This window comes from Alosa pseudoharengus, unplaced genomic scaffold (genome assembly GCF_046254945.1).
Source record: "Alosa pseudoharengus isolate Yale_2024_CS ecotype anadromous, Long Island Sound unplaced genomic scaffold, YU_APseudo_1.1 YU_APseudo_1.1_scf_10, whole genome shotgun sequence".
Taxonomy (NCBI): domain Eukaryota; kingdom Metazoa; phylum Chordata; class Actinopteri; order Clupeiformes; family Clupeidae; genus Alosa; species Alosa pseudoharengus.
The window spans coordinates 17877217-17892320 of record NW_027468565.1 but is presented as its reverse complement, the minus strand read 5'-3'; the positions used below and the strand labels follow the sequence as shown (position 1 = coordinate 17892320).

Here is a 15104-nt window from a genome sequence, read left to right as displayed (position 1 = left end):
ATAATTCCTCAGAAAAAACATGGTAATATTCATGCATTGCTATTGTTGTCAGATTATAGGAAGTTAACAACAGCTACTGAAATGCTTTGCCATACATGAGATTCATATTGAGCAGGCTGACTTCAGCGACGGAGTGCTTGTGGGGTCAATAATTTAAATAGTAACACAATCTGTATGTTTTGAAGGCAAAATATGGGTTTCAAAACTGGTGGATGTGAAAAACCTAACACAAATAGGTAAATGAGTTAAGTTTCATGGGGAAAAAAAACTCACTTTTGCTTCAACTTTAGTACTTTTCCAAAAGGTTAAATTGTATCCCAGCCGTCCCATGTGTTTTAGCTTAATTTATCTGAGGTCAGAGCAGGTGAATATTTCACAAGTTTCAAGTCAAGATGATCCGCATTGCGGTACAGCATACTGTGAACACAGCTGCTGCGGACTGTTCCAGTGGAAGAGGGCACTAGTCTTCAGTCTTCAGTGTAACAACTCATACCAAGTGAAAGAAAGAATATGTGATATAATGACATCAGACAAACAGAGTAGTGGAAGAGGGAAGAGTAAAAACTTAAGTTAAGCATAACATACAGAAGTAAGAGAGTCTTAGTTAATTTATTATACTGCCAAAGAACTTGTAATAAGTGAATTTAGATTAAACATATTTTGATTAATTGAACTCAGACTCCCAACAATATTCTGTGCAGAACAGGACGGTTTCAACAGCATTATTTATCCATGGACCTAACTACTTCCTTGAGTTGAATATAATTATAACATGAATTAGAGGCACACATAGTCTTTATTCTCCAGAGTCCATGGATGTGATGTCACCATCATTGTCTCCAGTTTACAAAAATAAATTAATAAAAAGCTGATAAGAAAGCCTTGGTATAGTACATCCTGTGTGGCCATGCTGCTATAGAGATATCCTTTGTGAAGTGCGTGGGTGTTGCTGTGCCTACTGGGAGGTTTCAGGTTGTGTGGATGTATGTGTGTGTTGTGTGTGTCTGTGTTTGAATGTATATGTGTGTATGTCAGAATATGATAGCAGTAAAGGCAAGTGTAAGTGTGTTGGCCATGTGTTCTGTTGGGATAGAAGCCCGGAAGAGTGTCTGAGGAGAGTGTAGCCATTAGGATGTCCAGGACTGCATGTTTTGAAGCATGGCTTCAAAACGCTCCATGCTTGGGGCCACAGCCTGAGCCAGTGGGTCGGTCAAGCGGCTATACAAACTAAAGGACTTCAGCTCCAGCCAGATAAAGCCGAAGCGGTTGTCATCGAACAGGACGAACAGGCCGGGTGTGCGCTCCGGACTGGTGAAGCCGTGTCCTGCTATGAGGCCTGTCCCGTAAAAACTACACAAAGGACACAAACACACAAATGAATTAGGATTGTCCCTGGGAACAAACTCTCACCAGACAACTTGAATGTATATGTGAAAGTGCTTGGAGGACGAGCCTCACCACATTCGGCAGGACCTGGGGTATTCCTCATTGCGGGCGATCACGCCAAGCGGCAAAACGAAGGGCTGAGCCTCCGCAGCAGCTCTGCTGGCACCTGAGGTCGAGGAGGAGGAGGAGGAGGCGGCCTCCGCACCGGGTGCATCTGCAGTCACGGTCACTGCCATTGCCTCGTCTCCTTGGGCCCCCGCAGCAGGGCTCTCCTCGGGCCCGTCCACCGGGGCCTCCTCGCCCTGCGCCTCCTGCTGCACCTCCTCATGGAGGCCCAGCACCAGCCGCGAGATCTCATCCCCACTGCACTGCTGCTCCAGGTCGGGCAGACGCACTGGCCGGTTCAGGTGCACCACCAAGGTCAGTTGGCCCGCAGGCACATTGGGGTCCCCCTATGACACAGGCATCATTCATCATTGACCACTAGCCACCGGCAAAGTATAAGTCAGGGACCAGGGTAATATAAGACGACTTGACCGAGAGCCTGGGGAAAAAAACTGCCTGGCATCTCTAATTATAACCTGCTGTAATCCCTCAAACACACTCAGCTATAATCTGACCCAGATGGCAACACACCACATCAATCCTCTGGCATGTTGCATCGGTTGTGAAGACACAGCTCTGTGCGCAGTTTTCAAGTTTTTTGCATTTGTTATTTTTTTTAAAAATGTATTTGTCATGTCTTGATGTCATGGGCACGCTGGTGACTATGCCGCTCCATCCGGCATCTTTTTGGGGGCAGCCGTGGCCTACTGGTTAGCGCTCCGGACTTGTAACCGGAGAGTTGCCGGTTCGAACCCCGACCAGTAGGCACGGCTGAAGTGCCCTTGAGCAAGGCACCCAACCACTCACTGCTCCCCGAGTGCCGCTGTTGTTGCAGGCAGCTCACTGCCCCGGGATTAGTGTGTGCTTCACCTCACTGTGTGTTCATTGTGTGCTGAGTGTGTTTCACTAATTCACGGATTGGGATAAATGCAGAGACCAAATTTCCCTCACGGGATCAAAAGAGTATATATACTTATACTTATATTTTGTCTTGTTGTTATGTGTCTTGTTTGTGGAGCGCTTTGGGTTGCACTCTGCGCATGTTAAATGTGCTTTAAAAATAAAACTGACTTGACTATGTGTTACACTGCTGAGGCATACTGGATTAGCATAGGAGAGAGGAACATGGCTCACTGTGAGTTTGGTGGCTTTGGCGCAGGTCCCGTGGAAACTCAGCATGATGATCTCCAGCCCATGGCTGCCGTAAGTGCCCTTGAAGAGGCCAGGAGGCAGCAGGTCTGACGAAAGGTGTGGAGGCAGGTATATGCGCCGGTATGTTAGGCAATTACTAAAAAAAAGACAAGACAAATTATGTTCACGAAAAACCATCCCCTTATCATAACATGAGTAAAGTATAGACGGATCTTTACACTGGTCATTAGACTGCACATATTTCCAGCTGAATACTTTTTGGAGGTATTGTTTTTTGTTTTTTTTTCCAAATCTGCTGGTGGCAATATTGGATTATTTTCTTTTCTGGAAAACATCTGGCTAACCCACTGGTGTTGACTGGCAGACACTGCTACATCTAGTTCACTCACTCGTACTGGCTGGTGTAGATGAACTTCATGAGAATCAGCTCTTGCATGTGCTCATGAAAGATATCCTCCAGCGTCCGCCCCCACTCCTCCTCCAGCCAGGTCCTAAACTCCTGTGGGTTTGATTAGGTATATGTACCCAAACATTCACATGCATACACAGACACGTATACACATAGTATACACAGCTGAGTTTAACCGTTGAGATTGACAGTACTTTCCCTGTACAAATGGCATAGGAGAAAGTACACCTTGGATATTAATCACCTTAGCTAAAATAACCTCTGGTTTTGGGTATATTGCAGTACATTTTGGAAAGTTCAAGAACAATATTATCCCAGATAACTTCAAACAGTTATTTATCAAGGGAATTTAAACACATGCTGATAAAATGGCAGAGCCCATTTTTTCTGGGTGTTTCCCTATGTAGTGATTTATGTTAACATAAATTATTATCATTAGGATCGTGATAGGCCTACTGACATTTGTAATTTGACTAGTATAGCCAAACAAGTGTGTTCTAACGTTAGAATATCTTTTAATCCAAGCTATTGGTAACTAACCACGTAGAAACCAGTGAACTTTGGATTACATTGCTCACCATGTTTCACAATCACCATCTGCTAGGCTATTATCTCTGTCAAACTAAAAACACCCATATACTGTAGTCCTTTTTAAAAGAATCAAACTCGAAATCGAAAGTAGACCAAAACAATAGGAACTCGGTTCATTTTGTATTCACATTGCGACTCAGACCTCTTTCTGGTGCACTTACACTCTAATGGGGCCTCAGTTTTCTTCCTGTTCACACTATACCTTCTCTGGGGGTCTCAGGGCTTACTGCTTTTGGTTCTGGGCTATGTAGTTGCTCTGGGTTAGTCATGTATTTTCATCATCATTCATTATCAGGTTCAAATAATGATTATTAGTCATGATTGGTCAAGTCATGATTGGTGAGATGGTTTCTTTCATAAATACACTTAAAATATAAGAGTTGGTTGAATGAATCAGATCCCTCCAAATGTGTAGACCACCTATGTTCTATTAATTTTTCAACGTCAGATCTGGTTACCAGCTAATTTTATGTTCTGCGCTGAATAGCTTTGGAGATAATAAAAGACATTTTCTGTTAAAATTTGAGTTTTTAACAATTCTTCTCTTTCATTCATAACTGTAATTCATTCTTGTGCTCAAATGTCTGTAATCTCATAAAAATAGGATATATTCTCACCTCTTGGCGTCCTCCAGGCATGCGATGGTGATCAGTCTGATTGCATTTAGTGGAAAACTCATCTTTTTTCACAATCTGAAAACAAAAACACATACACAAAGCCTGAAGGGTCAGAGTGTCTTCAAACTTGTTGTACATAGTAAACATTTGATGTCTAAAAGACCACAGTTCTGTAACAAATGCAGCGATGACTGATATTACTAAGTTACAACACAGGCATGAGCATACAAGTGCAAGTATATTATGAGTGATGAGTGGACAACCATGATCTCTTGGCTGATAAAGTTTTTCTTTAAACGAGAATTTTTGTCAAAAACTATTTCATAAAATGGCCAGGGGATAGAGATGTAATATATTTCTGACATGCTAATTTTTCTTTTTTGTGTGCCTCCCAACTTATGTGACATAAATGACACACGTCTTCAACGCGCGTCAATGTGCATGGTGGAGCCACTATCCTACCACCGCTCCATTGCCACCCACCTGTATGTCCCCTTTGTGTGGCCCCTTGTGGCCGTACATGCACTCCACACTAGCCCTGCTGCTCTCCCACATGTGGATGCGGAACAGGGGCCTTCGTCTCATGGGGTCCTCAACGCGAGGGTCGTGAGGGGGCAGGTACATCCATCCGATGATAAAAAGCCCATCCACCTGGGAAAGGCAGAGAAGGGAGTAATGATGAGCCCCCGAAAAAATGCCCCAATAAACGTCAAGCCTTATTCATGCACTGATTCATAACTGGTTGCATTAACATACCACTACGTTGAGCAGTCCACCGTACGGGCCAATGTCTGGCTGCCAAAGCCCTAGGATGTGTCTGTATGGGTACAGCACTGCAGAACAAGATAGAACAAAAGAAAAAGGGGAAGGAAGACATTGTGAATAAGGCATTTCTAAATCTATTTGGCTTATTTGGTCATAAGGCCATTTGATTAAGTGAGTGACACACTTGGGCAGTTTCATTGAGTTCAACTGCTGTTAATGATTCCTGTAAAATCCTGGTAACATAAATGACTCCTGTAATGTATGGTTAATTATTAAAACAAAAACAAACAAAAAAACATGGTATGTTCATGCAGACCCAATTAAAGAGTGTTTCTGAATAGTTTTTTTTTTTTTATGTTTTCTAGACTAACCTATGCCAAGAATTCTTCATAATGGGACAAATTGAGCTGTTTGCTGCAATGGTAGGTATATCAAGCAGGGGATGTAAGTCAGTTAATGGTTTTTTAACAATCCTCAGAGTGACCTCTTGTAGTAATTAGGTTCTGTAAGCTTTCTAAAGCCAGGACCAAATCTCCTGTCATTGTCATTGCAGAAACCAAGAGTTTTGGTGGTGAATGGCTTGTACTGATATCAATAAATATGTTACTGAAGACCGCCTTTAATCGACTAAATAGGACTAATGGCTAAGGTGTTTAGCTATTCATGGTTGCATGGCAAAGAATTAATTTGAATTGAAATACTTGTATGACAACAGTTGAGTTAACAACAAATCAGAGCAGAGGAATTAGTTGATACAGGACAGCAAGCAGTCAAAAAACTTTCCCACAGCACAGTCACTCAATACTAGATAAAACACGATAAAGAAGTCCATAACACAATATTTTCATAAACAAGTCATTATAATGCATAATTTAAGAGACTGAAAAGAGAGAGAGGCCAACAGAGGCCAACTTGTCTTCAGTGTGCGAAGAAAAGCTTGAGAAAGTCACACCCATGCATCGCACTGTGGCGTGTGCTGTACATACAGCGTGCGTAAACATCCCGATAGTCCATGTGCTCGTAATCGGGGAGCAGCTTCATAAACCGGCCGGACTTCACACGTGGCGACACACCTGCATAGGCACACAGGGTGAGCGCACCACAGAAGGAGAGGACACTGGTGCACTGGTCACTAGGGGCAGGGGATGGGGCAGGGCAGGGGAGAGTTTGGTGTGATGTGAGTGAGCCCAAATGCTAAATGGTGACAGAGGGAGAACTGAGAGAAGATCAAAGGAAAGGACAGTGAACAGACCTGCTCAGTCGTAATACTGAATACTACAGGACAGCCATTTTCTGAGTGTGACAAAAGGAATTGATTGCTGTAACAACAGTTTTATGACTAATAAGATGAACAACCTGATCATGTAGTAACAAAAAAAATGACTACACTGCCCAATCTTCCCACTAAAATGAACTTACTGACTGGTGCTCCCATTGTCCGTAACAAACTGATTTGTATTGCTTGTTTCAAACCTGCTGCTGAACAGACTACAACTGATCAACCTACGACCTCCCATTAGCAAATGAAAAAGCAAATGACTAAAACCTACCCCACATGGCCTACCCACTGCACTGTTATTCTCATAATTTCTCTAGTGTGTAGCTCAAACAAGCATGAACAACACAAGAGTGAGTTAGCCTTTATCAGCTTGTCTGGATGGTTAAAACCACTAACTACCTATATTAATTTAAACAACAAAAATATACCATCTCAATTGTAAAAGAGAGAACAAGTGCACGATGCTCACTACCTGTTAACAGTTCAGTGCAAATGTGTTGGCTGCCTGCCATAAGTGTACTTACGCTTGACATAAAGCTCACGGCTGGACACACCCACCAGCTCCATCTTGCGTAGGTCCTCCTTCATTCCAAACTCTGCATGCAGAAGAAACAATAAGTCAACTACAAATATCTAATATTGGCATAATACTACATTCACCATAATCTGAAGTATTGAAATGAATCTTGTCATATGCATATTTTCAAACCAAACGCCAAACTATTCATAGCATTGTGTTCCTAAGGTTCCTATCTTACATTTGTTACATTATGCCAAGTCAGGCCAGAACTAGATTAGTCTAATTACTGGACAACCCTTTAATTTAACAGTATCACCTTTGTCCACAATACATACACACTGGACAGCTGTACACACTCCACCATCTGTGCCTTTTACAGAGAATGGGGTGTCAAAATCATTTTTCCTCGAGGTCATCTAAATCTAGGCTCAACCCTGTACAGAAGCAGCTGGTACTAGGCTAGGCCTATAGCACATTGTATGTGGGTTTACAACATGCAAGTTAATTTTACGAATAACTTGCCATCTAAAACACAAATTTGTTCCAAATGCATTTGAGATGTCACAGCCCAGCCAGTGTTGTAGCCTACAAGTCCGATCCGTCTCTGATCACATGCCAAGACTTGCTAGATAGCCTAACGTTAATTTCGGTGGAATGATTCCACGCTGTTCCCCGAGACACCATTTTAAGGTATACAATTTAAGATATAAGATAAAAAGATGGTGTTTGGTCATCGATAACTGCAAAATACAAAGGTCAAATGCGCCCTTGCACCCGCACATCCCTCCCCACGGCATATTTCACCAAAAGGCTGGGTCCTAGCCTTCGTCTTAGAAATTCGTCTAATAGTAGATTTATGTTTCCAATTAGATTAGAAAATGTGAACTAGCCTATTCGCTCAGTCTAATTTACCCTTCGTGCATCTCCTTCTCCAAATGGTCTCCGTGTTGAGTATTTGCCTAAATTTCTTGCATACAAGAGCAAGATTTGGTAGCGCAGTGCCGGGTAAAGAGGAGAAGATTTCAACGAGAAGCTCTGGAGGAAGATCCAATAATGATTGTGGCTTGAGTCGACCAGCAGAATTTGCTTCCCCATATCCAAGTCTGTTGACATTTGCGCTGCACAGCGCAGTTGTGGCGTCTAGATCCATAGGCCTTGCAGCAGCACCCTGGCTCTCCTGGCAGCCATTCCCTGCTTCGGCTTTCAGTTTACCGACGATTCTTTCCTCTTCTTCCTCGTCCATATCCAAATCAGAGTCACTTTGATCCTGGTGACTTGGCCTCTGTCGTCTCCGACACCTCCGTGACTGCCCCACTCCGCAGAGCCTGGCACACACCGCCATCCGTAGTCACCAAAGGAGCAACATTACATCACCACGACAGCTGTCAAGGCTGCAGTCTTCTGCTTCGGTTTCGATAGCTCTGGTCTGCGTGCCTGGGCGTGTTTTCATGACGCAAAGACGTTTTGTAAACGTCACGAAGAAATACGTGAGAACCAGAGCGGTAGTGAGAACTAGTTTCGTCCTGTGTTGTTGAAATATGCATTACGTCTTTTATCTTTAACGATGATGATAATAATGATAATAATAATAATAACTTGATTGCACATGTTTGCTGTGATTAGCAATATGCTAAATATATACATATTAGGTCTTGAAATATTCACAAGAATCCATTGAAATTGAATGTCATTTGATCCAATAGATAGATAGATAGATAGATAGATAGATAGATACTTTATTGATCCCTAGGGGAAATTCAAGATTCAATATTTCAATAATTCAATATTATGCAGATGTAGTCCACCGATTGAATTGAAATAGAAATTGTAAAGATGTATACTTTTTTTTGTAATTATTACATATTTAGTGTAGTCATATATCAGAACCCCTGAAGTATAATCCAAATACAAGCATGAAACTTCATTTGAGACCAAGATTATGCTTCTACACAAAGGGGTTCATACTTTGTGCAGTATCATATGCAGCATTTGATTGTCAGTATGCATTTTGGATAACCAAAGGTCCTATAGGGAGTTTCCATAGGGCATTTTACATAACGCATGAGCATACCTGGGCAAATAATGGTCTAAAGTAGTTTTTTATTCTATATTGATCTACTTTTGCACACAGCTTCACAAGACCTGATGCTAGGGCTCAGTTGTGTTTCTAAGTCATATCAAGTGACCTAGAGGGCTGAAATGTGTTGGCAAACAACATCACTAGGCAAATTTCCATCAAAGTTCTGCCATCAATGAGAAGATGAGATAATTATTGAATATAGCCTATGACTTAATAAAATGGCTAAGGCAGTGTCTATCTCATCATTATTGGGGGGGGGGGGGGGGGTCCTAGTTCCCTATCGCTAACACGTAGGCCAACATAGCTCCCCTGGATGGTTTAGATTGCAAGCTCCGAACACAACTCAAAAGATGAACAAACTACCGTGCAACAGTGCAAGCACTTGTGTTATAATAAGCTTTGTCTCTGTTCAATACGGCCATTATTTGTAGGTGTTTCTCCTAAATTCGGCAGTTAGGCTAATTTTAGCCTTAAAATTCTTTGTGAATAAGCTTCTTTTTGTTCCCACATTACAGAATGGATCCTAATTTCAGGAGGAGGAGGGATGGCCATGTCAGCCTACAAAGGAAGCCAGAGATTATTATTATTGGTGGAGATCCTATTACCTAGTAGATCCTAGTATTCTGGTGTGATTTTGGCCCATTCTTTTAAACAGATAGTCCTTTAATATTGAATATTCCAGGGGTCCCTCTTGTGAATCCTGATCTTTAGTTAACTTCCAAAACTGTTCAATTGGATTGAAGTCAGGGCCTTGATTTCCTTTATGTGAAACCAATTGATAGTTTCCTTGCTGAATGGTTTGGATCATTGTCCTGCTGGAAGGTCTAGCCACGTCTCATCCTCATCATCCTGGTGGATGTAAAGATTCTCCTGGAACAAAATGACTCCATTCATCATTCCTTCAACTGTATAAAGTATGCTAGTACCATGAGATGACAAACAGCCCCCACCATGATGCCACCAGAATACATTCTCTCAGTATTTCATAGGATTGTCCAAATGTTGTGTAGCAAACTTTCAACGAGGTTTGACATGTTTTTCTTCAGCAATAGAGTCATGCGGGATGAGCATGCATAGAGGCCATGGCGGTGGAGTGCATTACCTATGATTTTCTCTGTAACAATTGTACCTGCTGCCTCCAAGTCTTTCTGGAGCTTTCTCTGAGTGGTCCTTGGATCTTGGGCTACTCTTCTGACTATCCTTCTGACTTCCTGGTCAGAAATCTTGCAAGGAGATCCTGTGCATGGCCAGTTGTTGATGCAGTGATGTTCCTTCCACTTGCAGATAATGGCTCCAATACTGCTTGCTGGATAATTCAGAAGTTTTGAAGTGCATCTGTAACCAGTTCCATTGATATGTTTTGCAGGTTGCAAAGGTCTTGGGAGGGCTCTTTGCTTTTACCCATTATAAAATGTTTCTTGTGTGACACCTTGGTAACAAAAAACCTTTTTATAGCCCACCAGTATGTACTAACCCAGTTTATATCAATTTGCACAGATAGGAGGGATAATTTCTCTTAAATACTTATACAGTAGATTCCAGTTTGTTCCTTGCCATTCCTGGCCTTTGTGTACTGATTTTTCTTAGCGTGTTCAATACTTTTTCCCTGTGCCATTCCACTTTTTTACTCTAACTCTACTTTTAGACATTAATGTTTGGATTTTTATATATGTGTGGATTACCAAGTTAATACTAATGTCAGGTAAACATTTCATGCGAATAGCCTCTCTGGAAGTATACTTACTGAAAAAAATGTTGACGTGTTCAATACTTATTTTCCCTGCTGTATGTATGGGCAGCCATTTCGCACTGGTTTCAGTAGTAACTTTTCCCTATGAACACAATGGAAGTGAGATCAGTGGGCGTCTCTGAAAGTAGCTGTTTTCCGGTTGTGAAGGTTTTGGCCCAGAAGTTTGTTCAGCATGATGCAAGCTTCTGGGTACTCAGATTACTGGATCCCCTGCTCTACAGCTGTACAGAATGGAGATTGAACCTATTGGATGGGTGACAAGGAATTGTTCCTGGCGGCTCATTAGCTGGAGTCAGGCGTTGCATGTCTGTATTTTTGTTCCCTTTATTATTAAAACATACGCAGTGATGGGGGAGACAAAGACACACAGCAAACACGATCACACCGTTTGTCTGTCTGTCTGTGTGTGTGTCTCTCTCTCATGTTCAATAGAGAGCCGAATGTGCTTGCAGCTGGATTGATGCCCGCCTTGCCAGAAGTTGACCAGCGCTGAATTTCTCAAGCCCTCTATCAATGGTCATGCATTGGTCAACCAAAGCTGAACATGGTGAACAAAATGTGGTGGTATCCACCTCAGCCAACACAGATAAGTACCATGCATGGCACGCAAGGCATGCCTGCACTGGAGCACTTTGGCCAGCCACTGTTCCTGTGTGGATGCCATGGAAGCTGTGACGTGTGCGTCTTATCTGTCCGCATTCTGATTGTGTCCAGTCAGAGCTCAGTTCAGAGGGTGAAGCATGTGGTCGGTGTCCCCAGCTCTTTCATACTTATTCATCAGAGTATCTGATCATGCCAGATTATGGGGTCATGCCAGTTTGTTGTAACTGAAGAGTTCAGATGCAAAACCCTCTAAATCCGTCTGACCACTTTTCTTTTAAATGAGCATTTAAAATCAGGCTCCTAGGTTTTTGCCTATCAGTCGATATTTCAGACCAGGAAGAGAGTGGTATTTAGTGGGTTTTGAAGTTAAATTGTTTGATTAACGTATACTATGTGTGGAGAGCATCCACTCACCATCTTTATCTCATTTTTGACGTAGGTGGCATTTAGAGGCTTTTGCATCTGAACCCCAGTTACTGTTTTTGTATGTGAGGCAAAATAATCCGCAATGGACATCAGGACATGTAGGCTACTTAAGATAGACTAATGAATGACTGATGTCTGCTCTCTGTGGTGTAGTGGTATTAGTGCTTCCTACAAAGAACGTTTTTGCCTCGGCGAGACTAATGTTGTTTTGTTTGTACTTTGTTGTTTTACTTTGACACTTTCTTGTTTGCACAGCATTTTGTGTGGATAATGCTTAAGTGGACATGCATTATACATGAACTGGTGGTCCGCGTTCTTTCCTTATATTCTGTCGCTTACTGTTGGCTTTGTGAAAATGTGAACCTCCAGCACTGGAGGGGTGGAGGCAGAACAAAGTGCTGTTAACAATTAGGCAGGGCCTTGTTGAATATTCACAGATTTTATGCACTTAACATGATCACCAGCCAAACTTGCACACCGGTTCATTCTTTTACACAAACATATGGGTATTTGTGGGCGTTTAACAGCGTTTTTGGGAGGTAACCAAGTAAGCCATGCTTTTGGAGGTGCAAACAAACACTGCATTGCCATTGAGATCACATAGTAAGGAACCAAAAATCCGATTGTTTGCACTATGTGACGCGAATTTGTGTGAAAGAATTAGAAAGGATGGCGGCTGTCTGTGTTTATAAACAATGCTATGAGAGACTTTATTATTAATTATTAATTATAATTATGTGGCACAAAGTCTCTCATAACATTGTTCATAAACATTTCTCCTCCCTAAGTTCAACACCCCTTGGTTCTAGTTCTTCTAGAATTCCTTATGTTTAATACAAGACTTCAAAATTCGTTTTAATGTCATATGCAAACAATATAATGGTAACGACTTGCAGAAGCAAAATCAGAAGTCATTATTAAAATATACAGGTGCTGGTCATATAATTACAATATCATCAAAAAGTTGATGTCATGTCAGTATTCAAAAAGTGAAACTTGTATATTATATTCATTCATTACACACAGACTGATATATATCAAATGTTTATTTCTTTTAACTCATTGAGTGCCAAAAACGTAATATTACGTTTTTAGCTTTTTTTTTTAATTACGAAACTAGACACTCTAACACACCTTATATGTGATTTTGGGAACTCTGTGATGAATGGAAATGAAATATATGACGATAGTGAAACTCATGAAAACGCACAATCTGGACATTTTATCTGGACATTTTATCATAACTCGGTTGCCGCTTTGGGTCGAATCAGTGACGCATTCACGTCAGGTCAAAACCAGGCCATTTTCGTGGGTCTATCACTAGGTGGCAGTCTCGCCAGGTCTCGCTGATCACTTCTTGGAAAGTTTACAGGCAACATATATATTTCATATTTCATATTTCATGAAAGATGTTATATCTCCATTTCTAGAAAAAAAAACAGCGATTTTGATGAAAACTAGCCACTGTTTAGCTTGGGATTTCTCAGGAACAGAGGCGTGTAGAAATACACGGTTTGCACCCACTGAGAGCTTGAAGTCTCACCTTTTAAACGAGCCATTGTATGTTTTCATAACACAGAATATGCTGTGGCTGTACAAAAATCATCAACAATGGTCTAGATTGCTGGCACTCTAGGACAAAGCTTCCGAAAAGTAGTCTAGTGGGTGTTTGGGAATGAAAGTTGACTCAGATGATTTTTGAGACTTTGAGCAGAAATGTCCCAGCCCGGTGTTTAGGATGCATCATAGACAGGTTATCTTTCAGGTAGCCTATATATTTTCCATTAGAAAACCATCACGTAGCGAACGTGTTGTGGCTAACTCACTTACAGTGTTGGGCAAGTTACTTCAAAAGCGTAATGCATTATTTATTACTTGTTACTGTCATCTAAAAGTAATTTGTTACATTACAATATTACTGTCTTTGAATTGTAAGGCATTACACTACGTTTACATTACTTTCACCAAAATAAGAGGAAATATGGATTTGGTGTTCTCAATAGATCTTCATGTGTTCAATGCAGCTCATTACACGGCAGGAGGTGATGTGGTATGGCATAATGACTGAGCTAGGCTTAAGGCTAACAAAAGAACAATATAATGGTTGCAGTTATGGCTCATGGGACAATGTAGGCCCCAAAGGCCAAAGGTCACTCACAACTTAATATAGTAAAATATAGCCATGGTAAAATAGCCATAGTGAAATTGTATGTTGACTTTAAATGGTTCTCATCATTGCTGGTTGCCTTTCCTTCCACTTACAGTGGTGTAGACTTAATGCAAATAGTTTGAGAATAATGGCTATGATCTTTGTCTGTAAAAGAAACATTTTAGTTAGTCTCACTGCTTGAAATGAGAAGTATAGCCTAACCATGTTAGATCTGTTGCATGAATGGCAGAGATAACTCAAATTCCCTTTCTACAGTCATCTAAACAAGGCAATCAAATTCCAGGACCAGCATAGATGACTTTTTTTAATTCTTGGATAATCTTCTCTGGTGCCAATTGAGCATTTCTCAATTTTGGATTAAAAAGCAAAGTAACTTCAGTTACTGAGAATTGTACCGAGTAAAATATTACTGAAATTGTATTGGTAATGCCTTACATTACTGCATTACAGCAAAAAGCAATGCATTACTGTAATTACATTACTTTTTTAATGCATTACTCCCAACACTGCTCACTTAGCTCCTGTTAGTAGCCTAGGTTATGGTCAGAAGAGAATGAGATGACAGTCGAAAGATACAATTAGTGCGGTTATCAATTTGCTTGGTAGCCTATACCGCATTTATGGTTTTCTACAAATACATCAATAATCAAATTGGCCTCCATCACTCAACCAATGCTAACGGTAACATTATTTTACCTAGCCTACGTCCTAGGCTATAACTTGAGATAAATAGTCAATGATCTCAGACTGGCTACTGACTCAAACAAAGTATCAATCCTTATTCTTCTGGATTTGAGTGCGGCATTTGACACCATTGATCATAGTCTTTCTCCGCCTTGCGAAGTGGGTGGGTCTCTCTGATAATGCTCTAAACTGGTTTCAAACCTACATTACTGGCAGAGATTTTTATATCAGTCTAGGAGATCATGTATCTGAAAAAAATGACTTGCCTTTTGGTGTGGCCCAGGGGAGCTGCTTTGGTCCCCTGCTATTTTCCCTATATATGCTTCCATTGGGAAACGTCATAAGTCAGCATAATGTAAACTTCCACAGCTACACAGATGATACCCAATTGTATATTTCTGTGGAGACAACTAACCCAGATGGCCTTTGCTCCCTCACTGCATGCCTAACCTCCATTAATCAGTGGATCAGCAAAACATTTTTGAAAAAATGATGACAAAACAGAGGTACTTTTGGTTGGACCAAAACTAAAGCGAGATATTGTTCTTAGTAATCTGGGGAACTTGG

At 41.2% G+C, this 15104-nt stretch overlaps 1 protein-coding gene across 2 annotated transcripts; it reads right to left on the bottom strand.

The window, feature by feature from the left end:
• Positions 1-590: 590 nt before the first annotated feature.
• Positions 591-8220, bottom strand: fbxo31 (F-box protein 31). 2 transcript variants are annotated; one of them, XM_076266363.1, is made up of 10 exons: positions 7737-8220; positions 6829-6900; positions 6012-6098; positions 5017-5093; positions 4744-4911; positions 4261-4335; positions 3033-3142; positions 2626-2779; positions 1459-1838; positions 591-1350 (listed from the first exon to the last, which is right to left on the bottom strand). In XM_076266363.1, exons 1-10 carry the CDS (start codon positions 8164-8166, stop codon positions 1128-1130), a joined length of 1776 nt encoding a protein of 591 aa, XP_076122478.1. In that variant the 5' UTR covers positions 8167-8220; the 3' UTR covers positions 591-1127. The 2 variants fall into 2 exon arrangements, with proteins under 2 accessions (XP_076122478.1, XP_076122468.1); XM_076266353.1 differs by lacking the exon at positions 6012-6098.
• Between the last annotated feature and the right edge of the window lie 6884 nt (positions 8221-15104).